Source organism: Trachymyrmex cornetzi, unplaced genomic scaffold (assembly GCF_001594075.2).
Source record: "Trachymyrmex cornetzi isolate Tcor2-1 unplaced genomic scaffold, Tcor1.1 scaffold637, whole genome shotgun sequence".
In the NCBI taxonomy this organism is placed as follows: Eukaryota; Metazoa; Arthropoda; class Insecta; order Hymenoptera; family Formicidae; genus Trachymyrmex; species Trachymyrmex cornetzi.
This window is the reverse complement of record NW_017299956.1, coordinates 790,665-808,232: the sequence shown is the minus strand read 5'-3', so window position 1 is coordinate 808,232 and position 17,568 is coordinate 790,665. Positions and strand designations below refer to the sequence as shown.

The window sequence follows — 17,568 nt, the reverse complement described above, 5'->3', positions numbered from 1 at the left end:
ATATATATATATATATATATATATTTATTTAGTGTGTGTGTGTTAAATTATCACATTTATTAATTATATCCTAATATTTTAATATTGTGTAATTATATCTAGAACATTTATGATCGTATATGTTGTAAATATCCTTATAACTTTCAATTATATTTTATTGACTGTACATTCTAATCACCTACCATTTATTTTGTATATGTACGAAGTATACCTGCTTAGGCAAAGTTCCATTCGAGGAAGAAGTGGAAGAGGTGCGGCTGATACTGGGGCTGTCACGTTGTATCATCGTCCATTCCTCAGCTTCAGCTGCTTGTTCAGCAGAGGTTGCTGTGGCTGGTGCAGTTGGAGGTGCTACCGCTGCAGTTGTTGTTGAATCCTTTTGTACGTTATCCAAAGGAGCAGCTGCAGTATTTACTGGATCGTCACGTAGTTTTTTTCCTTCACCTGGGAACTTCTTGGCAGATTCCTCTGAAGATGTGGATGCACGGGCCTCGGGCTTTTGTGTGTTAGCCTTCTGAGTGCTGTCTGCAGACTTTTTATTAGAGGAGTCATTGTCAGCCATCACGGTGACGTTGATGCCGAGTGGATCTAGAAATTGTGAAATGTTGGAGATATTGTCCTCAACGATCTTCAGCAGCTGCGAAAAGGAGTGCCTAGTTGCTTCTTGCTGCGAGTCTTCTGTCGCCTCAGTTGCAGCCTCAGCAGATGGTTCTCTGTACTGCTCCTTAGTCCGCTTCCGCTCTTGATTTTCGTCTGATGGACCAGCACAAATGTCTATTATAAAATTCTCCAGGGAGTTTATAATAGATGGATCAATAAGATCAAATTTACCATCTACGTTGAACACTGGACAGCTACCTCTCTTGTTCTTGTTCTTATGGGGTTCACTGCACTTATGCTCATCTTCTTTGTAATGTCCCGCCTTCTTCACGAACTTGCGTACGTGGTGAGCAAGACGACGAGCGTGATAGCTTGACCATACCATTGGCTGAGTCATACGGACCATGTAATGCTCTGTATGATTGCCGAGTGTCATGCAGTCAATGCATAAGTCATAATCTGCACATTGCATGCATTTGAAACGAAAACCACATATATCCTTATCACACACATCACATATTACGCCAGGATGTTGTATTTTTTCTATCTTTGACATGTCTATTGCCTCTCGCTCTGATTGCGGCATGATATAGAGCTTACAGATCATATTTTTAGCCATCTCATGCAATGCGATCTCCAATTCCTCGTCGGTGGATATGGTAATAGTTTCATTTTCATCATCTATCAATATAAAAAGAAGTTGAATAGTTGCAATTAGTATACCAGATGTTTTCCATTTAATAATACAAATTGACATATGTGTTGTTTTATCTTTGTTGTTCTCTGAATGCCAAGAATAAAATGTATCGACTTGTGTTATTAAATAGAAAGCATCCAGTATACGAAATCTTTGATAAACATCAATTACTGACGTCAACGAGCCTCGCTTGAATTCCTTGACAAGACGAGAAGAAAAAAAAAAGAGAAAGACAAAGAACTTACCTTTCCAGGTGACATTGAATCTCTTGCCCCGCAGATCTGGGAAGATGGTCTGCAGTTTCTCGCGCAGATATACGAAATTCGTCGAGATATCAGGGTCTATGCCGAATCTGCGCACTTCCGTGCAGGTCCACGGATCCTCGTTCACGAGGTACACCTTGAAACTCAGCTTGTTCGTCGTCATGCCTATTTCACGTTAAATCGTCAAAGTGTAAAGAAAAGTTCTGGTAAGAAACGTCCGAAACAGTCCGAAATATCGATGTGCTATCGCTTTTCTTCCTCTTATTTGACCTATACAACTCCGTCAAAAGTAGCACATCGTTTGTGAAGGAGACGCCACGACCGATTGCTTTTATATGCGATCGATAATTCTCGAAACATACGTCACGCCAATACGCGTCTAGATGTCGCAAGCGTCTTCCGACGACTCCTCGGAACGCTGTGTAATCGCGTCTTATTCTCGATTCTTCCATTGTCATTCTATTTATTTCTATACTATTTCTTTCGTTTCTTTTTTATTGATTTCACGACAAGATTCGAATATGTCGGAGGAAAAGGATTTTGCTTAGAAACATGATGGTTTCTGGACGGGAAAAGGTTTTTTTATCAGACGAATTCGAACAGCGGAAATCGGTCGCGCACCGCCATTTCTAAGTGAGTGTGCCTATTTTGACAGATGGTAACCACGTGATCGTATTACATACGATGATTCACGATGGACGTGAGAGCGTCGTTTCGTTGCGCTACAGAATTGCATCATAGAGTATAATAATTTCAACGTTTTTTTTTAATTATATAAACTAGTTGTAGTATTAAAATATTGAATATTTTACTGAATTATTATTTAAGACAGGTATTGTTTAAGGACATGTCCCTCTTGATTTGAGAATACATAATATATGAAATAATTAAATCAATTCGATTTTGAGAATTAATGGAGATTTACGCGTTATTGACCCTCGACTGCAATCAAATCCCTGGTTTTACATCATAAACTATAATGAAAGACGCATATAATAATTAATTAATATAATTTTTAAGTGTTTACTTTAAAACTAAAATATTTATAGATATATAAAATATTTATAGATGATATATAAATGAGAGAGATTATTAAAAATGTATTTTAATTAATTACATTATGGCCGTTTACATTTTACAATTCATACTTCATTTATTCTATATTTATTATTTAATAATTTAATTTATGTTAACATATTTTTGCTAGAACACAACACATATGTCTTGATCTTATTGTGATTTTGTGTTCCTTTTAGATACGCATATAATTCTTATTTCTTCTGATTTCCCTTTTATATATTTTGTAATTATTATTCGTTTCTTAATTGTTTCTGATATTGGTTTATTTTTATCACATATTTCTTTTTTCATTATATGTCATATAATTTACGTTTTCTATTTATACACATTTTTCATTACAGATTAGCTTATTGGCTTCGCAAGTGGCATGGAACGGTCCAGAATGGTTCAGAAGCATTGCAACAGATATAACAGTCTAGAAGCGTCTCGAAAGTAACAGGGAAAAGTGCGCATTCATTCGCCACGATTTTGCATACACGTATGCGCGCGACTCATTTTCTAGATTTGTCTATGCGCGCACGCGAACGGCTGTCGTCGCGTTTATATAACTTATTTCGCTACATTCGCGTTATTACGGATAGCGTAGTGGCGATAAGGTTAAAATAACCACATATTTTGCATAATTAGAAATAAACGCGCCATAATTGAGAACTGTGTCGGTGCCGTAATACACGAACGTTGCGTGATCATCGACGAGAAATTCAAAATAATTGCATTTTTCAAATATTTCACAAAAGCAGCGTAAAACAGCAATATAATATAACGAGAGTTTATTGACAAGATAGACAATTTAGAAAAAAGTATTATTACAATTAAGTAATTAATTAATATTAATCGCAATTATAATTTGGAGATAATATAAATATGTTCGCGGCTAATTAGAATTATTCGAAAAGACAGCTTCATGACTTTATATAAGGTAAAGGAAATATTAGAAAACGGTAATAAAAATAATATCATTGATTCTCTCTGACAGATGACAGTATCAACAACTATTAATTCTCTGATATGCATTAATATTGTTCATAATTAAATTAGCAAATTGTTGTAGAACAAAGTTGTTCACACAGTTGTCGCTGAATCATACATAATATATACTGGTACCATGATTACTAGGCGAATTTGATGATAGTCAGTTCTCTCCAGTCGCGATCGATGAATCATGTTATATACATAAATGTATATGACTTCGAGAATAATCTAGCACTGTCCAGAAAGCAATTTTACAAACAGATATGACAGATGTATATAAACACATTATCAACTTAACGTTGTTATCTGTATTTTTTAAAAATATTTTTACTGTCAATTAATTATTACTTAGAGATAATAATTGTTCGCAATCGGCAACAATAAAGCTGTTGCTGTAATTTATTTAAATATCTAATTTGTTTTTTATTTATTTTTCAGACTCTATAGACTTGGGCTAAATTAAATTATATAATAGATACTATTATAAATATATAATGTTACCATAATTATGTAAAAAGATACTAATATATTACAGTCTATAATATATATAAAATGTATAATATCTAATATTATATTTAATATATTTAAATACATTTCTCTTTATATTTTTTCTGAAAATTGCAAAATTATTTTCTCGAAATGGAAATTGGACATTATACTGTAAAGTATTCGCAGAAATCGGAATTAAATTTATACAGTGTGTTAATGAAGTCGATAGGTTAACAAAGTTTGGAAAAATGTAAAAAAAAAAACAAATTTGGAAGAATATAAAAAAAATTGTTCATACACAATTATGCATAATTTTATTTATAATTATACGTAAGTAATTTTTTTACATTTCTTCAAACTTGATTTTTTCTAATACAAATGGTGCGAAAATCATCTTTTTAATTATTTTTCATGTTTTCACATTACTATTATTATTTCTATTACACTAAAAAGTAATTTTACAAAAGAAAAAAAGGATGTATGAACATGCATGGACATATTTCATATATAATTATATATGTTTATAAGTATTTATGCGTGTCTATGTACGTTTATACATATTTATACATATTCATGCATGCAAACTTTTTTACCGAGATATAATTATATTATATAAAAAATATATGATTTAATCTAGTTGGAGAAAATAATGTTGCTATTTTCAAGAAAAATAAAAGAAAATAAATTATGTTGTCTATCAACTATATTTGATAATGTTCATTCTGACAACGCATGTTTAAGATGCGATCTGCCGATCGTTTCCGATCGTAATTTTCTAATGGTGCTGATATTGGTCAGTTTATACTCTCACAGAATATACTCCCGATGCCGCATTATAAATTTAAATGTGCACTTTCTGTATAGACATGTCCAGGGTCGGATATGAATGTCAATATTTTGAATATTTGTCAATGATTGGTAACGACGTAAAAGTCAACGACTTTTTGCGTAATAAAAATCTTGCATTGTGTGTGTTTACATTCACTTCTGTATCGTCATGCGTCATTGTCAGCGCAGATCTAATCTAAAAATTAATCGCACTTACTTCAATATCTTCGAGTATGTTCATTGTTTGAACTACTTTTAATATACTTAATGAAACATACTTTCTATTTACTATGACATCAATAATCGAGGAAGCTACAATGCGCTTAATTAATCGTGTCATATCTTGCCTCTTATTGCATTAATTATTTAGTATGAATATTTTCAAGAAGGTATCGATAATTCTTCATGTAGTGATGACGTAAAAAAGGCGATTGAAAGAAATTATGTTTGATTGATCGGTCGCAATTAGTGACACATCGCAGAATTATCCATGGAAAGAACCAGTTTGTTGAAGTATCTAAAAATGTATGTAGATATAGATCTGAAAATAATTGTGTTGGACCACCAAAATAATTAGGTATATGGGAATTGAAGCATGAACAATACTGCAAAATGTTATGACATTTTAATAACAAGCTTAAGTACTTTCTACATAATTATTTTCATAGTTTAACAAAATTATTTTCAGATCTGCATCTAGCTAAATTTTTTGATATTTCAACAAGTTCTTTCCGTGACGCGTTATCTGAAGCATTTATTATGCATCAACGTCCCTGCATTTTACCCCACGTTACCCGACAGGGAGGCGTTTGTTCTGGTTGGCAGAAATTTTAACCGTTTAGTTAGTCTCTCCGGTCTATCGCGTTGTAAACTCTGAACCGATTCTCCAACGAAATGAGATTATCGCTTTGTCCACTGTATTCGATGCTGTTTTGCGTTCTTCTCGGAACTTCGGCAGGGAATCGCTTCAATGTCGATACCTTTGTTGATTTGATATTGGATATCCGAAAATTTTATATGGGCTCTGATGCGGCGTCCGTCATTTTCGTCCATCCTGGAGACATATATGGGGATTATGGGGGTCAGTTTAAAATATCTTTCAAATATGATATTATTATTACTAATTGTAAGATATCTCTTGTACACAGAAAAATGATGCATTAGTTTAAATAGAAATAAATTAGAAATAATCTTATCAATTAAGTGTGTGTGTGTGTGTGTGTGTGTGTGTGTGTGTACGTCATGCTATGTTCTTGTGTTGATAAAACAACCATTTGTTTCATTAATATTGTAACTGTGCGAAGCTGGGTTGTTCCATCTTTCAGTAAACTTCAGCTCACTGTCTTATTCTCTTACTCTCTTATGTTCTTACTCTTTTACTCTTTTGTTTATCCAATAAGTAAATTATCTTATAGTTTATCTAAAGATGAAACAACTGGCCTTGAGTTAGCAAGATTATTTAGATTTAGGGCCGGTTGTTCCACCTTTTGGTAAATTTTACCTGTGAGGTAAATCTGGTAATCCACGTATGTGATTGGATAATCTTGCTACTTACCCAACAGGTAAAATTTACCGAAAGGTGGAACAACCGACCCTTAATTCTATTAATACAGTATCATTTTTTTCTATGTATGAATATGTTAATACGTTGCCTTATTGGCGAATTTTGTATGTCCAAAATTACGCAACAAAATTTTTAGTGTTATAACTATATAATGAAAGAGAGAGATATCGTATATTTCTTTAATTCTATAATATACTTACATTATAATTCTCTCTCTCTCTCTCTATAATTCTTACCATATTATATATAATTAAATAAGACTATCTTAACTGTGTTGATTAGCATATTTGTTATTTTTTATTGTTATCTATCTATTTTTTATATCATTATAATAAAATTTTATATTAAGGTAGAATCACACGATGTTCGATTTCTTGAATGATAAACATGCACGCATGCATGCACGCATGTATGCACTTATGCATGCTGCTGTGCTTGGTTTGATGCATACAGTCTGACATATGACAAATTAATTATGAAATTAGCAATTATTTCTTTTGATTGTGTATACAAGGAAATAAGCTTTGAAGTAATCCATATTAAATATAAAAATTATGCATATATACAATATATATATATACATATATATATTTATGTGTGTGTATATATGCAGCATGCAGCGCTCAATGCATGAACGAATTTTAGCGTACATCAGAGCAGGAAAGACTGTATGCATGCTATCATTTAAGAAATCGAGCATGTGATTCTACCTTTAGATAGCGTTTATTTCTTTACAAGCATTAAAAAAATTTTGATAGCGTCAATCACCGTGACAGTGGCATTACGTTCAACGTGTTACTTTAACTAAACAAATGTTTAATCAATAAACGTTGCAACGTCGATCATCATGATTAATAGCAGTTATTCTTACATGACTCCGTTTTGAAATATTTTCTAATTGTCTTCTCTTTCTATCCCATAAATTTATAAAATTGTGAAGCTAGAAATAGTATACGAAAAAAAATGTTTGGTGAAAAATAAACAATCCAGAATTCTAGTTAAATTTACAAGATTTCTGGTTAAATTTATCGAATGTTGATTATTTCAACTAGTATTTTAATATATTTAATTAGAAATCTTCTAGATTTAACTACAATTCTGGATTGTTGATTTTCCATCAGAATTCTAGTTAATTCAACCAAACATTTTTTTCTGTGTAGAAAAAAATAAAATTGCTAATATACTTTGTTCTTTTAGAACTCGACAGAGTTTTCAGAATTTTAAATATTGGAATTGTTGAGCTGATTTTTTTTGCATTCTTGTTGTAGATTTACGAATCACGCATCTGATACATACGAGCTCCCGCTTGTTGAGCAGACACTACATAATGACTGTGGACGTGCACTTTAAAAAATTGTGGAAAACGCTTAGATACTATCATGAAATAATCCAGCCTATTATCATCGTCATTTTACCCGACTTCGAGGCGTATCTAGAGTTTGCGGACGCCGTTAAGGTCTACTCCATGTCCTTTCCTGTGTGGTTCATTCTGTTTCTCTACACCCCCGACAACAACATCCATGACCATTGTCATGAGCCGATCGGTAATCCCTTTAATCTGGCGTTCGACACGCAGATGTTGGTATTATGTCACAACGAGATAATCTTGCGGGAATGGTATTCCGTCAAGGGCGACACCGTCAAAATTTTTGACCTGGCGGAATGGAAAGACGATGAAGGATTCGTTCCTTTGACAAATTTATCTCTCTACGAACGAAGGAAAAACATGGAAGGAGTTGTTCTACGGGCGGTCGCGGCAAAGGTGCGTAATAAGATTTAATGTGCTTTTTTCTATAGTATATATATATATATATATATATATACACAATATATATACATATACAATGTATATATATATATATATATTTTTCCATTTTAAGCGATGTGATTGATTATCTTATCATTGATATCTTGCGAATCAATGATTTTATTGAACAATTTTTCCAACAGAAGTTGCACGGCTTGAAGGGGGACATTTGATGGAAATGTGAAGTTGACCTTGAGTGACCTTGTCAAAATCTGTGTATATATATATATATATATATATATATAATATCCTTAGTAGTACAGGGTTTGGTCAAAAATTCACTATGTTTATTTAATCCTGTGAAGTAGACAAAAATAATAGAGAAATGTATTATATATTATTATATGTAATATGATTAGATCATGATATCGTCATTATGTCAATATGCAGCTTATTTGCATTTTACAATATTGACATCGTCATGGATGTGCGATATATATTGACACCCTGTATTTGCATTTAATTAATAATAAGTATTATTATAGTTTGACACCGAAGCAACGTTTTTATCTTTATTATTTATTATATGATGGTATATATAGAATAAAGCTTATGTGCGTGAGTGTCCAAAACAAACTCAGCCTAAGAAGTATAGACTAATACTCTTCTAAAATTATCAACATTTAATGAAGTTATTGTCAATATACTTTGCTACTAAGGACAAAATAATATATATGAAAAGTATGAAAAGTATACGTTTTTATAATTAATTAATAACATATTGATGCAAATTTGGCGCTTGAGTTAAATATCGCTTTTCAAATTAAATGTTAAAAGACGTTTTCATTTTAACGATCTTTTTAAAAATTTATATATTATGTACATATATACATATTGCTTGACATATATTTTATATGTATAATATATACATATATGTATAAATAATACATGTAAAAATTTTTTAAAAAGATCTTTACATCAATTTTTTCACATTTAAAAATTAAAGATGTTTGAAGTGCCAAATATTTCTATCACTAACGTTATTAATTAATTTAAAAATTCATGTACTGTATAATTCCATAATTCTTACGTTAGAAATAATTATGAAATGGTTTCTGTTAAATATTAATTGGTGTTAAATAAACGCAGAATATAATTTCGGCAATTGATGGGAATCAAATGGCTACTATGTACACAAAAGTGTTGGAGGAGCTCACGAGTCATCTTAACTTTACTATGAATATTGTCTCACAAAAGCTTGAACATGGTATGCGGAATCGACAAACTCTCATCTGGTCTGGAGTGATGGGAGAGATCGTATATGATCGCGCGGATTTCGCAATCGCTGACATGGCGTTGACGAGTTTTCGAATTTGTTTTGTTGATTTTACGCTGCCCTTGATCGTATCTAAAATTAATCTATATATCAAGGAACCGGGAATATGTGGTGTAAAGTGGATCGGTTACTTCCAGGTAATATTACTTATTAACATTCAAATTATTAGTTTAGCTTTTTATCTCGTTATTATTACTGAAATAATAGGTGAAATTTGCCTAAGGCATACTGCTCATTTAAATCGTACCTCATCAATTTGTTTTATTACTCAGTATAAACAATGTCTAATATTAAATAAAAATATAAGATAAATAAGCAATGAGAAGAAATTATAGATACAAAAAATTCTGATACGTAAAAATATTGATAAGTACAAAACTGGTCGCTTATTTTTTACATGTTATCAAAAAAGATTAATGAATTAATTTGTTTTTAGCAAAAGATTAGACATATAATAGCAATATCTTATCTTACTAGCTTAAATATCAATTAAGCTACAATTTCCAATTCTAACTTGCATACAAATTAGTATAAAATAAGAAGTATAACATAAAATATCTTGATATTATTTTGACAATTGTCGTCAATGTATCGAAACAACTTACTTTTAAATCGAGCTTGATTTGATTGTAAACTTGAATTAATCTTTTATATTCGTACAATCGCAACAGACTTTCAGTTCACGTACTTGGGTTACAATTATCATGTTGATAACAACCGCACCGTTACTCTTATTCTTCATGAAAACATGCCGCGATCAATCACGAAGCACCGTGGATCTGATCTCTGAGAATTTTATCTGCATTTGGGGTATCTTTTGCCAGCAGGCGCTTATAGGTATTAATATAAAGTTTACAATACTTTTAAAGCAATTAACTTAAACATTTGGTCATAAAATATTCATAAAATATGTCACGACTACTTCGATTTTTATAAAGAGGATAAGATAATTTTAATTTCAATTAAGATAAGAGTTAGGGTAACTCCGGTATATACGCACCTATCAAAAACTTATTAAGTATTATTTACTATGTTTAAAGTAAACAAACTATATCAGTAAAAACTTTGTACTTTGTACTATTGATGAAAAAAATATTAGAAATCCAAAATATTTATATTTCGAATTAAACAATGAACACTTTTAAACCCTTGTATTTTTGCCATACAGGTGAGATGTATGGCTACTCATAAGAGCAGGGGGGATATGTACGGCTCATGAAAAATTCACAAATAATGCATATAAATAAGACGTAAAATGACACAATAACTTATAAAATGCGTCTATAAAATTTTATTAAGGAATAAGAATGATAAATACGTATATGAAGTAATAAATAATAATTACAATCTTCCCACATGTATTACAAGTGTTATGATGTGAGGTACATATTTCATGTAATGCGTTTATTGCATTTAGTTCACTGAATTCAATCTGCGCACTTTGTATACTTTGGGCATAAATCCCGCCAGCTAAAAATGCCGCATATCCCAAACAGATGGGATATACAACACAACAAATTAAACAAAGAATACAAGAGCAAAGTACTTATATTTTGTTTTATACAACACGCTTTACTATTCTTCTACACTCATGTATCACGAAATAACCACTAAGGCCCGATTTCACAATATATGGTTACTTAAAGATTAAAGGTAACCAAGAAATTCATGAATGAATTTCATTGATGAACCTGTTGGTAACCTTTAATCTATAATTTATAGGTAACCATATATTGTGAAAACGGGCTTAAGTCTTTTGCACGTCCTCCAGTAATCATTTTATGTAGATTATAATTTATGATGGCGCTATTTAACACAGTGACAAATCAATTCAACTTACAATAATTTCATTAATATTAACAGTAAGAAACTGAAATTATAACACAATACTAATATAACACTATAACATAAAGGTATGTAATAAAGTAGTTGCGGGAAAATTACTCCTAATTCTTCTATTTTTTTCTGACTTCTGTAACGTAAATCCCACCGCGGCGTATTTGCTGGAGTTACCCTAAGTTTGATATCGAATTCTATTTTCTTCTTTTTTAAAAGTTGAGTGGAACTGCAATTAAACTTATTTATTCCTTCAGAGTTTCCGAAAAGTTCATCACTGCGTGTCGCGTACTTCACGATAATTTTGACGGCGGTGCTAATAATGGCTCACTATTCAGCGGCGTTAATTTGCTTCCTGACGGCGTGTACTTACGTTCTACCTTTTCAAACGCTAGACGAATTTACTGACGATGGTACCTATAAATTAATCGTGATACGCGATAGTGCCGACTATGACATAGTCACCGTAAGTTCACTCAGCGATCAAAGAGTCTGACTTTCACTTTTAGCTCATACACCTTTTGAATGATCAAAGTTAGATCAGATCGTTGAATTTGGTAACATGGAATTATGGTATTTAACATCTAGCGTGGTTTTATTAACGTTGATATATATATATATATATATATATATTTATATAATATAATTAATGCTTTACAAGACATTTTTATGACAGTTTCAGGCGCAGTACGAGGCAAACCCTTTCTATATAAAACTGATGAAATTAATGAAGGACGAATCGGAACTGCCGAGAAACCTAATGGAAGGTTTCATGCAAGTACGATTGCCAATCTATATTTTTATGCGAGATATCAAAATGAGTACAATATACGAATTAATTTTAACCAAAGAATGAAAAGTTACTTTTTAAACTAGTTACAGTTACCATTACTTGAAAAAGTAATTTTTCGTTACTTTTCCGTTACTTTTTTAAAATCGACGACCATCAGTCACACCAAACAAGTGCCTTATAAGAGTTTTTTTATTCTCAAGCGCTAGTGGCTTGTGTCTAATCGAACCATGTCCAATTGCGTGCCAAGTAACGATAAAAGTAACTGTAAAATTAGTTACTGTTACCAAAAAAATGTAAGTAAGTTATCGTTACAGTTACCAAAAAAAGTAGCGCAGTTACCACTAAAGTTACCCAAAAAGTAACTTGTAACTGTAACTTCGTACAAGTAACGAGTACTCCGAATAATCCGAGAACGGATAATTCCATTCCGTGATTTTAACAACATAATTATTATCTTTTATTTTCATAAATTACTTTCATCTCCTAATTAATATTATGATTACTTCAGCACGTTAGAAAAATTTTTTATTTGATCTATTACTTGTTCAGGTATGCAACGAGAGAAATGTTGCCTTTATGGCGATGAGTGTTCAAAAGAAAAGCATAGAAAAGGAGATACCCTGTAAGTTATCGAGCATTACTACTGAGAGGATGACCAATTTAGCAATGATGCTCTCCAAGGATAATCCATATACAGGCGTGATAAATTATTAGTGGGTATATCTATCACGAAATTCTTTTTGTACATTTGACCTTTCTTTTGGTCATAAAAATATTGCGTTTACCAGTTTGCAGAAATTTTTGGACAACGGTATGATAATGCGTCTGAGAGAGACATATTCATCGCAGTTGGCTGAAGACAAGATTTTCAAGCCGGTTCATTTGTTTAACGTCATCCCAATTTTGGCGATTCTCTGTGGTGGATTTATTATAAGCATCATGACGCTAATTATAGAAAACATTCATTATCGATCGAAGAAAAGGCAATCGAAAGTCTTATCCTTCTAGAAAGTTATTTATTTAAAAAATATAATTGAGATAAAACTTACAATTTAACTTAATTTAATTTACGAAGAAAAAAAAGAAGAAGATACATCTTTTTAGAAAGAGAATGTCTTCACCTTCTTTTTTTCTCTATGAATAGAAATTTTCCATTCGTGTATGCATGTGTATGTATGTGTGCTTGTAAATTTGTCACACACACACAGTTAATTATTATTTAAATTTAAACTTTTTCCTTTACCCTAATAGTATACGTGTTGTTTAAAATAACTTTAAATAAATAATAATATTTGTTGTAATATATTTAAGTATTAATATTATTAACAATTTTATATTTTTAGTCTGATAATATGATTATAATATAGATAGTGTATATAATTATTTAAATTATTATGTTATAATAGAAATTTACGATGTATTAACTAAAATAAGAAAAGAGTTAAGAGAAACACATTTCTAGCGAGAGAAAAAGATAGAACTTTCTAAAGCTATTTTTTTATTTTAAATGTTCCTTTACAAGCCTGTTAAAAATTATTCAATTTATATTAAAAATTGTTTAAAAAATTCACTACAATAAATTAAATGATACATCAAATTATTCATATCAAGAAGACATCTTTCTCTGGTCAGCGCTACAATTCTTTTGCGAGACATGCACGTTTAAATTTGCACTGATCTTTTTATATGTCGAACTGAAAACTAAGATGACACTTAAATGACATACCTGAAATAGCAACACCGAGCGATGCACAGATAAATAATGCTGGTTGCGGGAACTGAACGGTGATGAATAATTTATCAGTCTGGTCGATGATTCGCCGATAAAAGTCGTATCGTCGCATATCTCGATATAATTTGTAATAATGCTACTACACATCACCCGGTGACACTCTTTTGCACCCACTCCTAGATCCTTGGAACCGATAAACCCTCGTTTACGATGACCGTTCTTCAGTCACGCGTTCGCACCCTTGAATCGCGCTACCCTTATTTTTTTCTTTAACTATCGCTCCAAGCAGTAATAGTCACGCTTTTTGATAAAGTATTCCGCGATTCATTGTTATTCTTAGTAAGATTTCGGAATTAAAATACCGATTTTGCATTGTACCACTCTCTATTTTTATATTTGTTTTAACTCATATGATGGATAATTTCTTACTTTGAATTCATTGTTAATTATTTATTTATCGTAATAGTGTACAATTGAACAAAAGAGATATTTATTTTTGTACATGGTGATCGTTTATCTAAATTCTTAATTTAAACCTGTACCTTGCAAAATGAAATATATGATAGTGCGATCGATCGCGATACTCTTCTTCGTGTTGGGTATCAAATCACTGACAGAAGAAATAAGTACTAATAATTATTTCCGACTAATTAACGACGTCCATAGATATTATCGCACGTCATGTGTTATTTTCGTACAATCTGATAATTACGGTAAGTACCGGGAACAATTTCCAGCTATCATTTCTCATATTGCACTTTCAGCCAGCTGACAGAAAGAAAGTTTCTGCGAATTTTTGAACAAGCATTGAATCAGAATTTCATATGCAAATTAGTTCTATACAATATTATTTAATGTATTAGATATCTGTGGATAACAAAGTTAAATTATAAATTAATGAATTATTGTATGTGATGTAATGATTATCAATAATATGTTACTAAATAATTTAACATTATTTGATTAAAAAATAAATAATTACGCACGAAGTGTTAGATAAAAAAAATTTTATATAGATATCAATATATATATATATACTAATTAATTATTTCTTAATTTTAAGAGAAATTAAAAATCGTTATTAAATAAATATACGACAAACAAATTACCGCATTCTTAATTTTTTAAAACTATTTTCTTCTTTATTTTATTAAATTCAATAAAATGTAATTAAATAAAAAATTAATTAAATTTAAAAATTGAATGTCATCATCTCAGTTATGACCTATAAAATTATATCTAATACTGATATTAAGTATATATATATAAAATGTAATATGCATTTTTTATGCAAATATTGCAGATTTAAAAACGACGACATTAGTGCATACATTGTCGCGTGAACTCTCACAGCAGCGAGTCATGATCATGACCATAACTTTTTCAAATCTGATGAGTAAATACAATGATTATCAGAAGAATGTCAGACTGCCCTTATTCGTCGTTCTCCTCGACACCGAGGAGACCATGTGCGAATTCGCCAATACCACGAAGGGCATAAAACCCATCTCTTTCCCTATCTGGTTGGTTGTGTTTCTTCAGCATCCTGGAAACCCCCTTAAAGACTACTGCACGCATCCTGCCAATAACATATTTAACGTGGACGTCAGCACCCAGATGCTGATCCTGTGCTACAATCGCCCGATTATAGTCGAGTGGTATGTCATTCGTGATAATTATATTAGAACGTTTGATCTGGCTACATGGTCTCCTGATAAAGGTCTGATCCTGAGAACGCAAGAAAATCTGTACGCCAGGAGGAGCGACATGTTTGGTGATGTTGTACGCGTGACGGTTGTAAATGTAAGTTTTCATCTTTCTCGAACTCCATCGTGCGCTACTCTAATGTTGCGACTTAGAAAAGATCGTAAGCGATAACCTTGTAAAAAATAATCAGCATGAATAAAATTGCCTCGCAATTTGTCATGGAATCAATATTAGAATTTAACGATAACTTCGTAGATCTATAGACGTAAATTGACTTGCCAATTCTGTTGATAAATGCTTGAAGAACTCGCCATTAGTCTCGCTGAAGAACGGTACGATGGGCGGATTTTTTGGTTCGCTACTGATAGAACTCAGCAAAGTGATGAATTTCACGATAAAGATTCTGGACCCAGTGGACTCATTCGGTAGCTGGGATCCACAGAATGGTTGGTCAGGTGCGATTGGCAAGTTGGTGAACAATGAAGCTGACATCGGCATAGCCGCATTCACAGTAACGAATGATAGACTAAACGCCATCGACTTTACGATACCATTGATACGTACGCAATACCGCCTCTATTTGCATGAGCCCATCACGCCTTACGTGCAATGGTTCTGGTACTTCAAGGTAATAATGTTTAAACACTAAGTATAAACATATTCAAGCCTATGACGGTCAAAGCTAGATCGTTTTTGCCTAAATAATTCCCAGTGAATTATCTATATCCTATATATGTACATGCATATTTATAATATTTTTGTAGTTATTCAAACTACGCGCCGAAGTTTTTCCGGACTTTATCTAACGCATTTAAAGTACTGCAATAATATCACAAGTTAAATTAAATTGACAATATGCTGAAAACCTTTAATAAATTTATTGCAAAAAATTTTACCTCGGCCGGGACTTGAACCCGGATTTCTTGTATTTCGTACGAGCGTTCTAAAGCCATTAGACCACCGAGGCGCAGTTTGAATAACTACAAAAATATGATATATGTGCATGTACATATATAGGATATAGACTTATAGACAATTCACTGGGAATTATTTAGGTAAAAAAGATCTAGCTTTGACCGTCATTGCCTTGAATATGCTTATACTTCGTGTTTAATTCTTGTCGGTTCGGATAAAATCTTATTATTGTTAATAATGTTTATTTTAATGGTATAATATGTTATTTAAATGTATTAGCTGTATATTAATTATACAAGCTATAATTATAAAATTACAAACTAGACAAAGACTTTATATTTATTTTGTGTTAATTTGTAATAAAATTAAAAATAAAGTTATTAAAAATTGTTCAGTTACATGTTTAAGAAAAAAAATATTAAAGGAATTTGTGTATGTTGTATGTGTGTGTGTGTGCGCGCGCGCGCGCGCGCGTGCGCGTGTGTGCGTGTGCGGATGAAAATTTGTGATAACAAAATCTAGTAGAATAAATTATTTTCTTTTATCAATAAATCTTACAGGTATTTAGTCCTGGAGTTTGGGGTACATTAATAATGATAATAATAATTGCTTCTATTTTGTTGACTGTTATTAAAACAAAAGGATTCTCGATGAGCATAATATTTGACAATTATATTAAAGTTTGGGGTATTTATTGTCAGCAAGGTCTACCAGGTAATGTTCTTTCTATACTCAAGCAAAACAATAAGTCATCATGATATCAAAATGATGTTAAAATGTTCTAAAATGATCATTAAAAATCATTTTTCAATCAGTTATGATTAATTTTAATGTTATTGTTGTGACCTGTTGTTCTGCTTGGGTTATATATTTAATATTTAACATTTCTATAATTAAAATATAATCCCCCTTCGAGCCATGCAACTATCGTTCGAAAAATTTTTTAATAAAATCATCGATTCGCGAGATAATCGACCATATCACTTAAAATGAAACACCCTGTATATAT

General features: G+C 31.5%; 2 protein-coding genes across 3 annotated transcripts in view; one reads left to right on the top strand and one right to left on the bottom strand.

Moving 5' to 3' along the window:
* Positions 1–1,919, bottom strand: part of ref(2)P (refractory to sigma P) — a 3,925-nt gene extending 2,006 nt beyond the window's left edge. The window contains exons 1-3 of one of the 2 annotated variants that reach the window (XM_018516427.1): positions 1,543–1,919; positions 832–1,281; positions 212–753 (exon numbers count right to left, since the gene is read on the bottom strand). In XM_018516427.1, coding sequence (XP_018371929.1) covers positions 212–753; positions 832–1,281; positions 1,543–1,723 — 1,173 coding nt within the window. In that variant the 5' untranslated portion in view covers positions 1,724–1,919. Of the gene's footprint in view, positions 1–211; positions 1,282–1,542 lie in introns of both variants that reach the window. The other variant, XM_018516425.1, reaches the window with a different exon arrangement.
* Positions 1,920–7,820: 5,901 nt separating this feature from the next.
* The window catches only part of LOC108766848 (uncharacterized), a 16,735-nt gene continuing 6,987 nt past the window's right edge, over positions 7,821–17,568 (top strand). Inside the window, exons 1-9 of the mRNA XM_018516379.1 lie at positions 7,821–8,255; positions 9,390–9,713; positions 10,248–10,413; positions 11,670–11,878; positions 12,755–12,918; positions 12,994–13,124; positions 15,241–15,740; positions 15,949–16,272; positions 17,120–17,270. Of these exons, the coding sequence (XP_018371881.1) occupies positions 7,821–8,255; positions 9,390–9,713; positions 10,248–10,413; positions 11,670–11,878; positions 12,755–12,918; positions 12,994–13,124; positions 15,241–15,740; positions 15,949–16,272; positions 17,120–17,270 (2,404 nt within the window). The remainder of the gene's footprint in view (positions 8,256–9,389; positions 9,714–10,247; positions 10,414–11,669; positions 11,879–12,754; positions 12,919–12,993; positions 13,125–15,240; positions 15,741–15,948; positions 16,273–17,119; positions 17,271–17,568) is intronic.